The sequence below is a fragment of the Nasonia vitripennis genome, chromosome 2 (genome assembly GCF_009193385.2).
Source record: "Nasonia vitripennis strain AsymCx chromosome 2, Nvit_psr_1.1, whole genome shotgun sequence".
NCBI classification, from domain to species: Eukaryota; Metazoa; Arthropoda; class Insecta; order Hymenoptera; family Pteromalidae; genus Nasonia; species Nasonia vitripennis.
This window is the reverse complement of record NC_045758.1, coordinates 26,569,656-26,585,694: the sequence shown is the minus strand read 5'-3', so window position 1 is coordinate 26,585,694 and position 16,039 is coordinate 26,569,656. Positions and strand designations below refer to the sequence as shown.

The 16,039-nt window shown below is 38.6% G+C and overlaps 4 protein-coding genes and 1 long non-coding RNA gene across 7 annotated transcripts; 2 read left to right on the top strand and 3 right to left on the bottom strand.

Moving 5' to 3' along the window:
• Positions 1-55: 55 nt before the first annotated feature.
• LOC100121066 (endoplasmic reticulum lectin 1) lies at positions 56-4,849 on the top strand. Of its 2 annotated transcripts, XM_031924120.2 has the most exons (7): positions 56-715; positions 1,413-1,586; positions 1,664-2,188; positions 2,452-2,505; positions 3,232-3,393; positions 3,848-4,087; positions 4,148-4,849. In XM_031924120.2, exons 1-7 carry the CDS (start codon positions 575-577, stop codon positions 4,388-4,390), a joined length of 1,539 nt encoding a protein of 512 aa, XP_031779980.1. In that variant the 5' UTR covers positions 56-574; the 3' UTR covers positions 4,391-4,849. The 2 variants fall into 2 exon arrangements, with proteins under 2 accessions (XP_031779980.1, XP_031779981.1); XM_031924121.2 differs by lacking the exon at positions 2,452-2,505.
• Positions 4,850-5,009: 160 nt separating this feature from the next.
• On the bottom strand, positions 5,010-6,244 carry LOC100121090 (mitochondrial import receptor subunit TOM40 homolog 1-like). The gene is made up of 2 exons (XM_008219491.3): positions 5,899-6,244; positions 5,010-5,808 (listed from the first exon to the last, which is right to left on the bottom strand). Exons 1-2 carry the CDS (start codon positions 6,056-6,058, stop codon positions 5,066-5,068), a joined length of 903 nt encoding a protein of 300 aa, XP_008217713.1. The 5' UTR covers positions 6,059-6,244; the 3' UTR covers positions 5,010-5,065.
• A 3-nt stretch (positions 6,245-6,247) lies between these two features.
• Positions 6,248-8,505, top strand: LOC116738508. Its single transcript, XR_004344611.1, has 3 exons — positions 6,248-6,336; positions 6,406-6,629; positions 8,147-8,505. It is a non-coding gene; the product is annotated as an uncharacterized LOC116738508 (long non-coding RNA).
• LOC100121116 (intraflagellar transport protein 43 homolog) lies at positions 7,086-9,843 on the bottom strand. Of its 2 annotated transcripts, none has more exons than XM_008219490.4 (6): positions 8,498-8,951; positions 7,931-8,112; positions 7,813-7,842; positions 7,701-7,741; positions 7,541-7,613; positions 7,086-7,462 (listed from the first exon to the last, which is right to left on the bottom strand). In XM_008219490.4, exons 1-6 carry the CDS (start codon positions 8,528-8,530, stop codon positions 7,231-7,233), a joined length of 591 nt encoding a protein of 196 aa, XP_008217712.1. In that variant the 5' UTR covers positions 8,531-8,951; the 3' UTR covers positions 7,086-7,230. The 2 variants fall into 2 exon arrangements, with proteins under 2 accessions (XP_008217712.1, XP_001604702.1); XM_001604652.5 differs by lacking the exon at positions 8,498-8,951 and adding an exon at positions 9,105-9,843 and having other exon boundaries at positions 7,118-7,462.
• A 1,410-nt stretch (positions 9,844-11,253) lies between these two features.
• On the bottom strand, positions 11,254-13,870 carry Admp (anti-dorsalizing morphogenic protein). The gene is made up of 7 exons (NM_001301363.1): positions 13,466-13,870; positions 13,209-13,371; positions 12,906-13,051; positions 12,707-12,808; positions 12,152-12,623; positions 11,535-11,923; positions 11,254-11,461 (listed from the first exon to the last, which is right to left on the bottom strand). Exons 1-7 carry the CDS (start codon positions 13,667-13,669, stop codon positions 11,294-11,296), a joined length of 1,644 nt encoding a protein of 547 aa, NP_001288292.1. The 5' UTR covers positions 13,670-13,870; the 3' UTR covers positions 11,254-11,293.
• Between the last annotated feature and the right edge of the window lie 2,169 nt (positions 13,871-16,039).

Sequence of the window (16,039 nt, the reverse complement as noted above, 5' to 3'; positions counted from 1 at the left end):
CTGGGCCGAGCTTGCATCAACAAATATAGACTTGGTATAGAAGGACGGTCAGTATTGTCGCCGGGGTCCCATTTTGAAATACACGTAGAGCCTATACTACACTGTAGCTGTCCCCCAATTTTTCGTCCCTTCAATTTAACCCGTGACCGTTCTTCTATATTAAGTCTATATTCGTTGCTTGCATGTTAACATTCCTAATTCGTCGATTCCGTCGAAACGCACTCGCCCATTGGCCCAAGTCTCCCTCAAACGTCAACAATGACGCGCGAGACACGCCACTGGTGACGAAACACGTGGACTGTTTTTTTAACTATACCTATATATATTCACACCACCGCATATCGCGATTCGCGAGTTCCGACACTATACGGATTCTCGAAAGTCCGCAGATGAGCGATCTGTCAATGTGTTTTTTTCAGCCGTTCCACGCGCACTGTTCGCGTAGCGCAAAATCCCGCAGGTGTTCCGAGGAGACAGGGAAAGAAAGACGCAGACGAGGTGGAAAAAATATCTGAGGATCAGGAAAGACGACTATCACTAGAGAGCAAGTGCGCGAGATTAAACTTCAGCGAAGATGTCTTGGTTTTGCGTCTGTCGATTTTCCCTGCTTCTAGTCAATTTTCTCGTACTGACTTTCGGATACGATCTGAAGGCTTTCGACGACACTGTGCTATTCAAGATCAGCTGGCCAGGCAAAATTGGAGTCGATTTGCTTGTAAGTCTTTACCAACAAACGCTTTGTTGTGGTTTGTTGTTTCTTTGAGGTTAAGGGGATGTGGGAGCTGAAAACACTGTTTTTCTGTTCCATATAACTTTTTTAATAAAGCTTGCAATGAAAAACCAAGACCATACGCCATAGTATTGAGTTTAGTGAATCATTCTACCGAAAAAAAAATACCAATCGGACTTTTGGTTTTTGTAAAAGTTGTGAAATACAGGCGGGTGTTTACGCGTGTTTATGCGATTACAGCGCCAACCTCAAACACCAATTTCACTTATTAACTTTTTTTAATTTTAAACTTCATCAATATAATGAGCAGAGCGCCATAGGTTTGAGATAAGTAAATCATTCTACCGATAGAAAATGTCAATACGGCTTTTAATTCTTTTTTTTGGCATTTGAAATACTAAATACCCCGTGACGGATTTGCGAAGCTATAGCTCCCACCTCCCCTTAAACTGGCAATGTTTTGAATGGTCTTTTCCCGATGTTCAGGATTCGATTTTCAATAAACAGAAATAAACAGATGCCCTGTGGTATTTTCATACATGAATGTAGCACACTTGACAAGCAACAAAATTCTTAACGCTTTGAATCATAGCAAAACTGTTTTAATTTTTAATATTACGTTTTTAGGAGCAGCAAAATCATAAATTTATAATAAGCAATGTATGTGGTTTAAACATTTCAGGACTCTCAGGCTGGTGCAGAGCCTTACACGATAACAACAGCGAATAACGAAAAGTACCAATGCTTTATTCCAGAGACTGCAAAACAAGAAATTGCACAAGAAGAAGTATATACTGGCCCGAATCCAATAAAATTTTTAACTTTACTGTTTAACCAAAATACATGTTCTTACAGGGTATGTATACATATGTAACAAATATTAAAATTAAATTGGGTTGTTGAGCATACTTATTCATTGGCTACATATTGCAGATAGAGCCATATTGGACATATGAACTTTGTCATGGAAAATATGTGCAACAGTATCATGAAGAACGAGATGGCAAGAAAGTCAAAATTCAGAAATATGAATTAGGCAGATATGATGCAGCTCAGATTAAAAAATTATCAGCTGAGTATGATGAACATGCGAAAAATCCAAACAGGAAGACAGAGATACCTGTTAAAAAAATAGATGGAATCAATATGCCTTATGTAGAAATGGAAATGACAGATGGAACTATGTGTGATTTGAATAATAAACCAAGATCGATAAAAGTTTTATACGTGTGTTATCAACATGGAAAACAAGAAATTTATTCTATAAAAGAAACCGCAACCTGTGAATATGAAACTGTTGTTTTAACTCCTTTGCTCTGTCGTCATCCAGACTACAAACCTCATGATACTGGTGAAAACAAAATAAATTGCAGGCCTTTGGATAATGCTCCAAAGAAACCAAGATCTTTGATGGCCCTAGAAGCAGAAAGTGCAAAACTGAAGCATCAGAAAGTTACGGTAATTAATGAATTTATTAAAACTCTCACTGATATTTTTTATTTTCAGTTTTAAAGAATTTTTCTTTTGTTAGATTGCATTAATGACTTGGCATTTTGATTTAACTTTTGTTATTGTAATTTGCTTTCCTTTACCTGTATTCCTATACTGATTTGAAAAAGATAATTACGTTTTGTAATACTTAAATTCACAACAAATACCTAAAAAAGCTTCCTAATTTACAAAAGTTTTGCAAGAATGTGTGCTGATGATTTTTTCTTCAGGATGAGAAGCCTCAAAAAGTCAATGTGATCTTCCGTGTTGATAAGGATGGTCAGGTTAGAATATTTATGAATTTTTGGTTCGGGATATCTGCTTTCTATTGAATCTCTTCTACAAGCATACAATTGACTATTATCAATTGCTTTCAGTGTACTAAACTTATATTCATGTAGCATTTAAGCAGGGGCTATTCATTCTTTTAATAATGCTAAAGAAACAACTTTCCTAAATATACTTCAAATCCGCTTCAATAATGTACTATATAATTAAATGTTTCATCAGATTTTCCATTACTACTTACTCCCTACTATCTTATTACTTATACTACCTGATAAATGTTTTTATAGCACAGTGTAGCTAAAATACGCTGTTAAGTCACGCCTATCTGTGACTAAAGTAGTCCTTTTTTGCACCGTGTTTATCACACTCGCTACGCTCGTGCGCTAACCTCACGGTGCAAATAAGGACTACTTTAGTCACGAATAGGCGAGACTTGCGGATTTTAGCGGTCTGTGCTATAAAATTTTATACGATAATCTTGACTTAAATGGTTCAGTTTTACACGGCGCTTAGCGCTCTCGCTACGCTCGGGTGCTAACTGCGCCATGTAAAAAATAACCATTTAAGTCACAAGTATCGTAATGTACTATTTTTTATTCATACATAATATTTCATTACCTGCTAATTTAATCTATGTACATTTTTCCTTTCAAATCATCAATACATTCATATCACCTTTTTATTAGTATTTGCATTGTTTAACAATGATCTGATTATTTTAGGATGGACAACCTCAAGTGCAAGTCGAAATTCATCCTGTTGATTCAACCTGGAAACATTACAATCTTGATGATACCCTCAATCCTTTGATTGATCAAGGAAATAATTTGGCCAAGAGTAACTCAGTTGAAAACTTTTTAAGTGGGCATAATTGTTTGAACGGAGTGAGTATTATTCTTCTCAAATACAGAAAGAAATAGTATATTGTGTACCAAGGGCGTAAAGTGGGGTTTTTTAGGCCGAGTGTGGAATTCGCAGTACGAGTCAAGGCGAGTTAGCCCGAGCCGAAGGCAAGGATGTTTACGAGCCGCAGACGAGTACTGCAACCACACGAAGCTAAAAAGCCCGCTTAGTCCTTGGTGCACACCATATTTTTTGTAACGGATGTACTGATTTTCGCGTTTCAAACTGCACTTGTTGAATTTCATGTGAGTTTAGAAGATTTGCCAATGAATTGAGTAGCGGGCGCAAAAGTACTTTTGCGCCCGCTGCTGCATTTTTTCGCCCGCTGGTCGGAAAACGACTACTTTTGTCCCTAATTTTAAAAAACGCGAAAATCGTGCGTATGTTAAAAAAAAATATTGTGAAAGTTTAGCTTTAATTGGAAATTATGTTTAGGGAACTGGTTGGTGGAAATATGAATTCTGCTATGGACGTTCTGTGACCCAATATCACCTTGAAAGTAGTGGATCAAAAACAGTTGTGAGTCTTGGTGTATTCAACAAAGAAAAGCATATTGAATGGATTGATGCCAATCCTAATAAAAAACCTAAACCTATTGGACAAAGAAAGCAATTATCACACTTTTATAGTCATGGTACCATCTGTGATAAAACTGGAAAACCGCGACAAACTGAGGTAAATTTTTTTTTTCTTACAAAATAGGTCTTTGAATTTTGCTAATTTTTTCTTTTACAGGTAAAGTTAAAGTGTGTTACAAATCCTATGGGAAATCCGTCCAGCGTCTCATTGTACTTGTTGGAACCTAAAATGTGCGAGTACGTACTAGGTGTAGAATCGCCATTAATTTGCGATATTTTGGAGCACGCGGACGATACGTACGGCATTATTAGTGATAAAATCTTAGTGAATTTGGACGAATTAAAAACGAACTTACATGTGGAAGAAGATGATGAACGAATAGCCAACGGGGATGAGTAGGCTTATTTATGAAAACCAAGAACACTTAATTAATATTAAAATTTTAAAAGTGCGCGTATTGCATTGACTAAATTTGGCTTTACATATCTTAAGAGCTTGTTTCCAAAGTATGTGAAATAAAAAGAGAATATTGTACAAAAAAATATTGCGAAATTAATTGACGCAATCACTGCTAAATTCGACATAAGGTAACTAGCTTATTCTCTCCGAAATCATCGACCTCTCCAAGAAGAATCCTCTTCGTGAACTTTGGATTCTTCTCCACTATTAGCAGATTGAGAAGGTCTCGGAATGTTCTTCCGCGGAGCGTTTCAGATATTTCCGCACTGCCGCAATTCCGGTCAAAGCTGAAGAGCTTCGTCTTTAGCTTTTGACCTATCCGTATCTTAATTCTGTATTTCTCTTAGAACTTATGTAAATATTAAATAAATAAATAAATTATATGAATAAGTTACATAAGAAAAGACGAAACACTGTCAGTGCAATCATGTAAGAAATTAAAATAATTTGCATTTATAAAATTATTCTCATTTATAAGTACACTAGTTATTGTTTATACAAAACGACAAAGCTGTACAAATTTTAAGTTATTACATTATTGCAGCGGTAGCGTGTGGTATTTCACTATTTCATCTAAATTTTATTATACATCTACAATTTGTATTATAATAGGTACTATGTAATATTAAGTCCAATACCAACACTAACATTTTGTTTATTGTGGTCTATTAGCCCACTGAGGGCTAACGATGCCCGAGACAAGGGATATAGTTTCTTTTCAAGAACTGCTCCAACTCTCCAGTGTGTGTCCACAAATCCTTGACAAACTAAGTCAGCCAGTGGCAGATCTAACTGGTAGACAATTTTACATTCTGATTCAAGTGTTCTGAAGTTTGATTTAAATTCAACTCCCATTTGTAATTGTTGGCTTTGCTTGTGATGATAGCAAAGGCGAACGCCGGCTTGACCAAATGTAGACGAAAACGTACAGAAACCGGTACTGTAACGCAAAGCAAGAGCCAAATTTGCTTGTTGCCTTCCTGGCAATTTAGAATTCATTTCATAAGCAATTTCAGCTCCCAGCGTTACTCTTGATGTGATTGCTTGTAAAAATTGCAGAAGTAACAAACCTTCCTGTTTAAGAATATGTGGATTTACTAAAGAGGCTGTAATCGTGTAGTCGTCTGAACGATATTCTATAGCTGTTTTTGAATTTTTGAACTTGTTCCTCTTGACTTGCGTCGCAAATTTAAATCTTAGTCTACAGCCAATAGTCTGTATAAGGTTTGCTGTCAAATTACCACTTGGAGTAATATCACCATACAGTATTGGATACCTCTCTTTATATCCAACTCTTTTGATTCCTATATACGAACTTGCGAACTTGTATCCTTCTTTCTCTTCGCCTATTTGATTGGCTGATATATCAGAGTTTTGTGAGCATAAGGCAATTGTATGAGTCACGTTAAAACTGTTGCTCAAGATTTTTTTGACAATGATTCTCATACCATTAAATAAATTCGGATTCAAGTTATCAAACTTTTTATGAATTTCCTCAAATACACCAGGATTTCCTGGTTTGCTCCCTCTCGGACAATGCACGCATCCCGGAGGAAAATCTTTATACTCCTTGGATAGATTCTTAACTGTAGGATTCAGAAATTCCATACTTTGATACTATTTTTGACACATTTTGATGCTTCGATTCGATTGCTGATTTGATGTTTATAATAATGAATTGTTACTTCATCGTGCAATTTTTATTCTGAATCTCTTCGAAAATATGTTTCAAGTAGTATATAACAAAATTTCATGGTTATAAAGTGTCATAGTACTTTAAACGATTTGAACATTGTCGCGGATAGAAACTTAAAATTAGTAGACTCATATACCTATAAATGTTTAATATTAAAAAAGTAAAAATATATACATAATGAATAAAAAAGGTTCTCTCTAAGATATATTTTTGTCGTAAGTAAAAAATAAAAAAATAACGTTTCAGGACAACTTTACAGATTGAAGCGAGAGTTGAAGCGTTATTTAAAGATTCTCGAGGCAGTCTTACAAAATTTTCTATGATAATAAGAAAAATAAGTATACTTGTTACCTAAAAAAGTCTTTTAAAAACTTCAAAAAGAGAGACGTTTCGCGCTCGTTTAATCTTTGTGCTCTCCCACTAGATGGCTGCTAGCATAAAAAGCTGCTTTCCGAAACTCGCAAGTGCAGAAATTTGATAGAGGTTAGTATATAAGACCGCGAGTCGAGGAGTTATTTTGGAAGTGTGTGCTAGTGATGGCACAGCTGAACATTGATCGCTAACTAGTAGATATATGGCAGATCTGCTCAGTGGGTGTTGTCACGTGGTCGCTTCAAGTAGCTTGTGCTCGGCTCCCGATGCGCCTACAAACCGAGGCCTGTCTCGTGGCCCCTGGCACCTGTAGGCCCGCACGGTCGAGTCTTCACGTCGCTCCTCGAACTACCGCGATTTCCAAATTGGGGGGCAATCGAATAGGTCAGACGAGGTAATTGTCGCTTCCATATACAAGGCGCTGCAGTTCTGCAGTGTGCCCTTTTTGTCGTTGCACACGTAGTTTCTCTTTTTTGAGGCGATGATTGAGTATCGTGGTTTGCCTCAAAATCAAACAGTTTTTTTGTTCATAAAATTGATTTTACAGGTTAAAGAAGATACGATACATTTCATATAAATATATTTAATACTCCATTAAAAAATTGTACTCAGATTTATACACAATAAATACACTTATTTTAGAATTATTCCGTTTCATGGTACATAGAATAACAGTCATGACCATTGTTCTCTGGGTAACAGAAATAATTCACTAATTCTTTTCATCAGCTTTCGTTTGTGATTCACTGTTTATTTCCGAAGCTACTTGAGTAAATAAAGATTCCCAACTCCAAACTTCATCGGGTTCTTTAACTAGATGTTCTGGATATAACTTCTCTGTCAGTAGACTTAAATCGACGTCATCCAAGGTCAAAAGTAGTTGATTTTTAACGAGATCAGTATCTAGTTCCTTGTAAGCCGCTGCGGCTCGATTCAATCCAACCCTAAAGGAATGTATAAACATTTGCATTAATGGATATCTATGAATGAAGACAAAAATATAAAAAGCCTGAAAAACTTACGAGGGTGCATTAGAAATATCCAAGGCACCAGTGTCTTCAATAATTTCATCTAAGTCTGGTATAACGGGGATATCTGTAAACATATGTTAATTAATAATAATTATGGTAAAGAAATAGGTTTTCTTGTTTGGAAACCGCAGTTATGGTTTCGATTTCTTACCATCTTCTTTGGAATTTCTGTTATTGTTGGAAAATCGATCTCTGTAAAAAAAAATTTTAATATGTTTCATTGTATAGTTGGGTTTACTTTATAGCAAAAAGGTATATCTTACTGATCGATTGCCGCTGATACTCCTCTTTGTCTGAAATAATAAGAAAAGAAAACAATTAGGTCGAATGTTGGGCATCAAAGATCAAAATGAGCCTCTAAAAAGCAATCAATGTGGGTACTTTGCGCTTTTGAGATCATCACCCCATCCGGTCTTTCTGGCTCGAGGCGGCGCAACAGGTGCTGGCCCTTTAGTAGACGACTTTCCTGAAGACAATGACTCAGGACTGTCGAGTAGATCGTCTTCGTTCTTCTCTTCGTGTATACTGCCGTGACCTGCTCGTCGTCCTAATCTGGGTATTAACTGAAAATAATATATTTTCTATTTTCTTTCCTAGGATCGAATAGCGTCTATAGATGAAATGAACATCCGCAGAATTTAGCTGTATAAATAAAGAAGACAAGTGAAATTGATGCTGCTGTATAAACCATCGAAAAAGTTAAAACTTTTTAACTAGTGCTTGCAGAACAGCTATAAACTTTAACCTTCGAAGTTTATCAGAATAAATAAATGCTCTAAAATGTCGCGGGGTGCAATTCAATCAAATTTACTAAACATATTTACGTTGCTGCGATTTCACGGTATACGTTCAGTCAATAATCAGCAATTCTTTATAACTCACTGCTTCTTTTATATACAATTTTACATATATTTCAAAGCGAGCAATAAAATAATAAATTCGACATACCCTAAAAATACTACTTTTATCTTTGGAACTCATAGTTGTGATTGTACTGGCCGAAATGCACTCCCTAAACGTTTTCACGCGCTATGATGTTGTATTAAAAATTTTGCGATAAACTCTACATTTTATATCCATGGATTCTCACATGTCTTGTAACAAAAACGAACCGAGTCGAATCAAGTATTCGAACCGCTTCCACGATTACTATTTTCCCTGATGAAATTCATGACGTGCAGTTTTATCTTTCCAAACACCACCCGATCGGTACACGATTCCGGCACATCGCACCACACCGGACTGCAGTGTAGGACGTTAATTTTCGAAACTCAAAAACCGATCCGATGTCAGGAAAACAGTCGTCCGGAGCTCGCGCCTGGATTCATCGATACGCGCGACTACTCCTAGAGCGAATGAAGCGCATCCGATGCTCTATAGATCCTCTCGAGTCTCGCGCATATACGCGTGCGTGACTGCCCACATGCACACTCACCCATAGGCGGTCGCTTAGCCGTGTGTGCACATAATCGAACGCCCCTCGAGAGAACCTGTTCCCCGAGAGAGTGATTTCAAACTCGCCTAACGGTCGGCTTTCAAATCCCGCCGCTCTCACCTTCTTGCTCGTGACGTCGAGATCCGAGGCCCACGAGTCCACCATGGTCCAGAGAGACGTGCCGGGAAGACGGAAGGGAGTATTTTATTCGAGAAGAACGACGTTGGCACTGGGACGACGTCGCCGTGCGAGCAACAATGTCAGAGTTTGTTTGCAAACGGTATCCATGGAGATCGACGCGCGCAGCCTGCAGTAGTAGCGCAGTGCATTGTATATAGGATATACTCATGGGAGAGCACACGTGCTGTACAGTTTCTTTCCTTCCGTTGCGCGCGCCTTTTGCAGAGGTCGAGTCGCCTGGTTTTGCGAGTACAGAAAGGGCCTCGGCTGCACGTTAGGTGCAGGTAAAGACGCGATGCGGGAAGAGAGGATTACCTGCGTGCATTATACGCACAGCTCGCGCGCCGGCGATGATGACTCACGTGCGACTTCCTCTCTTTTACTCCGATTTCACACGCACGCACACACTCACGACGTGTGCTATATGTGGGATGCTCTTCTTTCTTCTTTTGCTTCCACACTCGAATAGGCCTTTTTACGCTCGCGTGCTTAATCTCTGCGAGTGTTTCGCATGCGGAATTAGAATTATTTCCGACAGAGAATGCAGGCACCAGAGAGTTGACCCTGAATTCCAGGATATTCCACCAATGTTTATTTTCTGTTTGGTCCGATGAACTGAAGTCAGTGTATAGGTTTCAGTGGTGACATGTTCTGCAAAATTGTTAATGATTTTAATTCTCAGACGATGAAATCACAAATAAAAATACCGTCGGATAGATTGAAAAATATTATATATTTCAAACTGTAAATGTAACACTTACTCGTCTTAAACCAGTCTATGGTTCTATAATTATACTGGACTTATCCATTGCGGTATACCATTTTTATGAAGCATCTCAGCAGCATTTCAACATTTTATATATCATATAGGCATCTTGCAGAATACAGCGGAATACGTATTGCAAACAATCGATTAATTCGAGTAAAACCCAACAAATTTATTTCGATCCGCAGTCTACCTTATAAAGTTGTAATGAATTTTTACCCGATGACACACAATTCTAACAATAACAAAGAAATACCGACGAGAGTTCGGCTATGTGTAACGATCCAAATTTTGCGTGGAATGCGGCGAAGCGTGGTCTCTCTGTGTTTATTTTTAATCGAATCTTTACTGCAATAAATCACAGGAGAATCAAAAATAGCGGTGAATCTCAAGAATGCAAAGGCGTCGCGGTGACGTCGATATACCAAGACGATCAGGCAAATCATGCCGTTAGCTATTGAACGGACCGGAGAAAGAAAAAGAAAAAGGAAACAAGGACGGGAGATTTCTGCGGCTCGTTTCGTCCAATTTACTTTAGTCTGCGTAATCGCGATCTCGTAATTTCTCGGATTAGTCTGATGATGAATGCGAACAAAAATTGCCTCTACTTTTCTCATACAGAAATATGATGCTACGATTTTCTTTCTTGAGTTGGAAAGAATGAAATTGAGGCAAATAAGAGGTAAATAAGAATCAGGCTTATCAAGGATGATCAGAGTGTACTTGTAATTGCTGTGAATATTAAAGCAATAAATAAATGCTTTTATTACGCATGATTATAGTGTTTATTACAATATACAGTCACACTTTTATGAAAATATGATCTTCTAAACTAGTTAAGACACTTATTTGAATAAAACTTTTCAATCTTTGTTTCCTTTATAAAAAATTCGAATTCACTGGCACAGTTCATCCATACTTGTTACATGCTCTAACGTCAATATAAATATATCATAAATAATATATACATTGAAGACGCGTTCTCATGAATTCCGAACGAATTCTTGATTAAAAATCACTTTTTGATTCATTACACACACACACACACACACACACACACACACACACACACACACACACACCCACATATATATATATATATATATATATATATATATATATATAATAATACCAATACAATAAATAATAAATAGTAGTTATTAGGAATGTTTTCTTTCACTTATACATACTCCTAATGTTTTGTTACGTAAACAATAATAAGTCTATCGACTCACGGCATCACAATCGTCATAAAAATTTTCGTTTACGAATAATAACGATGTACAATTTTTAAATATCACGGTATAAACGAGATATCATTCGATGCGAAATAAGCAACCCATTAATAGGTATACAGCAGACTCTAACGACAGCCACAACTTACAACTGCCATGTCCGTGTAACTTTTCAATACAACTCCGTCTCGTTCGTCATCGTTGTAGAGAATCGAGATACTCGACAAATTTACGGGAACGCAGCAAGGCATATTGACATCTTGATTAGGCGCTACATTCATTTTGTGCATGATTCCCTGAAAACAAATATTAATCGATTAACAATGGTGCATGTTTCAATATTCGAATAGAAAGAGCCAATTAACTCACCTGTATCGTCGCATGATTCGTAGGCTTCTGCTCCTGACTAAGGGGTGACTTACAATGTCCTCGGCACTGATATGCCGCGTAACCTTCAGGCGCAATGATCGACGTCAACCCAATATCCTTGAAATTCACATAGAGATCGCGCTTTGCGCAGGGCTCCGTTTCGACTTTCTTGCACTCGGTCGCAGCTTCGATGGTCGCTGCATCCCTCCTGATCCTAGACTCATCCACGCGAAACTGATGCGATACGGATCTCTTCTGACTAATTTTCGGAGTCGAGTGGGTCGATTCCTTGCGAGAATCAAGCTGTAGCTGTTCTCTCAGCATGGCTCGAGAGTAAACGTCCATGGAGGTGAGCGTCTGTTCGAGACTCTTGCGCTTCGATACGAAACCTGGGTAGAGTAATAAAAACGTTTTGGGTGAGATGTGATTAGAATGACGAAGTAGAGATCTAATCGCTCAATTCACATCAATTTGTTCCGATAATCAACGAGATTCTACGTCGTTACTCAATTTTTGGATTAGCGTATCGAATTTGATTTCCTCGATCGTTTAATGACAATAGACACAATTCGCCTTGAAAAAATTATCTTACGCTTGTAAAACAAGTTCTTACTAACCATGCCTCCTTCGTGGGAGCGCGATACCGTTCTCATCCCTCTGTCTCTGCCTGCGATCCTTCTTCTGCCTCTGAAATATCACCGGTCTGTTATCCTCGCCCAAATCTGGTACCTCCTCTGGCTGTCCTTTTCTTGAGCTCTCGTGCCGCTTGTTTCGTACTTTCCGAGCCTCCTCCGTCATCTCGTTTTCCAGCAAAGCCTCTTCGTTAACCAGTTCTTCCTCGTCGTTTTCATCTAGCTCATCAGCATTGTCGTACATTTGCAAAGTATTCGATGGACGAATGGTGAAGTCGTTGGTATCGGCATCGTCGTTGAATAGAACGAGAATAGGCTGCTTGTCGTGGCGATAATCGTCGCGGCGTGAGAACTCGACTGTTACCAAATCGCCGAATATTGTCGTCGCCGTGACGAGGAGGCCAAGATTCGGCGAACCGGACATCCAAGAGAGGACCGCTTGTTTCACGTTGAATATCTGATCGAGACAAAAAAATCATTTAAAATCAACTCTCTATCACAGTTTTATGTTGCTAAGGCCGAATATGGTTCGTCACTTACTTGCCATCCTGAAGCATAAGCACCGACATAATGGACGTTTAGCAGTCTATGAAGATCGGGTTCGTCTAAACTTCTGTCTGGCAAAACTTGGTAAACTCGGATCTGCAATTGATTTTAGAGTTTAAAATACTTTATTGAATGCTTCGGACGTTGAATTTTACAAGTCGTAAAAATTCAAAGGCTACGTGGTTATACTTACTAAATAATACGGCGATGACAGAACCGAAGGATGCATCGACTTCGGAGAGGAGCGTTTCCGGTATAAATGCAGCTCGGCTTCCAGGACTGACTCATTCGGCTCAAGAGCAGATACATTAAAAACGTAAAAATGGGAGGTCGAGCTATCTGCAATCGGACGAAGATAAGAGAAACGTGTAATAAGCTGCGTGAATAGTAACGAAACTGTATTTAAACTTAATTTCAGCTAATTGCCATTTCCTTTATTTATAGTATTTATAGCTTTGCAATCTGCAGAACAAAGGCGTTATTCGCTCATGTTTACCTTTTTCGGTAAAGCTACGCACGACTTTGGCGTTGTAAGGATTATTTACACGTGTCTTGCCATCCGCATCGGTCACGGTATTGTAGAGCTCCATCATAAACTGCGGCGGTACGCTTTTTCGGCTCTCCTCCTTCAGTTTGCCACGTATTCGTATTCCCAGAATCTTTTCGAAAATCAAAAGGCACTCGAGTGAGAATTCAGAATCTAAATTATAATTCCAACGAATCGATACTGGAGCTTTGCGCTCGAAACTATACCTCCTTCAATTTCTCCAAAGCTTCTTGCTTCCGCAGCTCGTTAAGCTCTCCTTGTACTTCTTCGACGTTCACTTGCACGTTCTGCGAATCCCAAGCTCGATTCAACTCCTCCTCTGTCTCGTCGTGTATGTCCATCGCACAAATTCCGCCAGCAGCCAGCAGCAGAAGTGCTACCGCGAACATCTTCGCTTTTCTCTCCTTCATCTCGATCTTTCGCACTTTTTTCCAAAGCTGATGTGATATGCCTGTAGCACTGTTTAACACTTTCGAAAAAAAATGTCTCTAAGGATTCACAGTACAGAGCAGCGCACAAAATTAAAAAATTTCTTCCTGATGATGTATCGTGCAAAGTAGAGAAAAGCTCGGCGCGGGAGAGAAGAGCCACGGTTCTAACGGGAAGTTCCGCGGCGTATGGGACAGGCTCGACGCGCCGAGTCACCTTTATGCGCGCGGCGTCGCGAAGACCGAAGGGGCTGCGCGATCGTCACCCCCTCTCGCTCGATGTACACTCAGTGGACTTGGGCTTCTGAGATGTAATGCGCTATAAGATGCTCGCGAGAAATAAATGAGAGATGCCCGAGAGACTTGCGAGTCATTCTGCGTTATGAGAGATGCACGACTTTGTTTCGTTATTTTTAGTTCTTAATTTTTGTAGCAGTATTCAGATAGTTGATAGATTTTTGTCGATTAGTAGGATTAAGGATATCTTGTAGAAAATAAATGACGTTTCTCAATTTTTACTATGATTCAATTTTTCATGCGAAAATAAGTGAAAGAATTTCAATTTTTTTTTTTTTTTATTGATGTATCGTGAACTCTACACAATTTTCTATGAGTTTTATTCTCATTTCACTTCAAATGGTCAGCTTTGACAAATCATTTAATCGTTAGCGACGCATTATAGTCTGTAAGTTAACAGTTGAGTGTTGTTTTTGAAATTTAAGACGACATTTATGGGACACTTTTATGTCTCTGAGACAAGAGCGGCGACGAGGAATTTTTTAGGAGACTGTGATTTTAAGATTTATTCACTCAACGGGTACGACATGTTATGTACCAAATATTTAAACTATCGTATTGTAATATAGTAATCATTTTTTTCATATAGCTTTTATTAAAAAAAAAATATCATTCGACGTCGCTAACATTTATATCCCAATACTTCTAAATCTAGCGTACACGTGCCGCGTTTTATGGCGGAAAAGCTCCGCGCAAGGGCATTTTAAAATTTAAGCTCGCTCGAGAGCTTCCCAAATAGGCCAGTGTTACCATTGGCACGGTTAGTAAGCGGCGAGAAATGCGCGCGAGCCAGCCGCGCCGAATTATTTACGACTATCGTTAATCCGCGCTACGTGTTTTGCCATCGAAAATCGGCGCCACCGGCCCACGCGATCGAACGTGGAATTCGGACTCTGCGGAATTCGAATTGCCGCTGCGTTTACCCGCAAGCTCTTTCTCTCGAGCGACGCACGACCACCAACCGCTCGACGATATACCGAGAGCGCTAGATATTTAACGGCCGTATACTTCCCGTTTTTTATTGATCAATTTAATTTTCGCTAATGTAAATAAATAATAGTACTCTTCATTTTTTAATCGCTCTTCGAAGAATCACGTTCGATTAGTGGAAGTGAAAAGAAAGGTTCATGGAAGAAATAGTCATATTCCAAAGTTAAGCCTGGAACATTGGATGATTCAGTGATATCTCAGAATTTTTGTGTCCCAAAAGGAATATGAAATACGTATCCGATTCCTTTTATAGTAACTGAAATGAAATTTGAGTACGTCTCTTCATTTGCTTATTGTTCACAAATTATGCGGTTATCCAATTATTCTACTGTTAAAATAAAATAACTGCACTTAAGTAGAAAATGTCGAGTATGGCAAGGCACACCGAAGTGCATAAAAATACATATTGGAAAATACAGGAATCATAACTCAGCATTACAAGATCATATACCGAGTGAGGTCCGTTACATTCATAAGATTCAGCGACCAAGCTCTCTCTTTCGCGAGTCGCTCGAAAAAAATACGAGCTGTTCCAGAAAGAGACGAATGGACTGAGAAAATGCGGGCGCCACGGCGCCACATGGCACGCGTGGCTTAAGCATATCTTTTTTCTCGCGAAACAAGATGACATTCTTCGCTTCGCTCGTACTTTCGCAAAGCCACCCTTTCGCTCTTCTTTATCGCTTCTTGAATGCATACAGCATGCACGAGAAACGGTCGACGAACCTAAATACTACTGTTGCTTAAAATTAGCAAGGGATTAATTTCTTATGCATTTCCCTTTACGATTTCCGATATACTCCTCGGTTCCTCGACGCGCCGCTCCGCAAATAGCGTATATTGCTTTTTCGGCGTTTATTTTTAAAAAAATACTTGGCATAACTTTCGAATTAGGTTGCTGGATTATTTTTTATAAACTTTCGCCTCGCGCGTTAAAAGTCGTGTTGTTGACTTGTCGGGAATGTTTTTTAAATAACAATGTATAAATTTACTCTCCTGATTAATATCGCAGGCACGCTATGTTTGTTTATTTATTTTGCTGCGGTTAAGTCTTTGTGCGTAAAA

Coding starts and splice junctions, on each gene's coding strand:
- LOC100121066 (XM_031924120.2), top strand. CDS start 575: ATGTCTTGGTTTTGCGTCTGTCGATTTTCCCTGCTTCTAGTCAATTTT. Junction 1,587..1,663: donor AAAATACATGTTCTTACAGG/GTATGTATACAT, acceptor TACATATTGCAG/ATAGAGCCATATTGGACATA. Junction 3,394..3,847: donor GGCATAATTGTTTGAACGGA/GTGAGTATTATT, acceptor AATTATGTTTAG/GGAACTGGTTGGTGGAAATA.
- LOC100121090 (XM_008219491.3), bottom strand. CDS start 6,058: ATGGAATTTCTGAATCCTACAGTTAAGAATCTATCCAAGGAGTATAAA. Junction 5,809..5,898: donor GAATCCGAATTTATTTAATG/GTATGAGAATCA, acceptor CTGATATATCAG/CCAATCAAATAGGCGAAGAG.
- LOC100121116 (XM_001604652.5), bottom strand. CDS start 9,149: ATGGTGGACTCGTGGGCCTCGGATCTCGACGTCACGAGCAAGAAG. Junction 7,843..7,930: donor GATGATCTCAAAAGCGCAAA/GTACCCACATTG, acceptor TTATTATTTCAG/ACAAAGAGGAGTATCAGCGG. Junction 7,614..7,700: donor CAGAAATTCCAAAGAAGATG/GTAAGAAATCGA, acceptor ATATGTTTACAG/ATATCCCCGTTATACCAGAC.
- Admp (NM_001301363.1), bottom strand. CDS start 13,669: ATGAAGGAGAGAAAAGCGAAGATGTTCGCGGTAGCACTTCTGCTGCTG. Junction 12,624..12,706: donor CTTATGCTTCAGGATGGCAA/GTAAGTGACGAA, acceptor TGTCTCGATCAG/ATATTCAACGTGAAACAAGC. Junction 11,924..12,151: donor GCTCCCACGAAGGAGGCATG/GTTAGTAAGAAC, acceptor TACTCTACCCAG/GTTTCGTATCGAAGCGCAAG.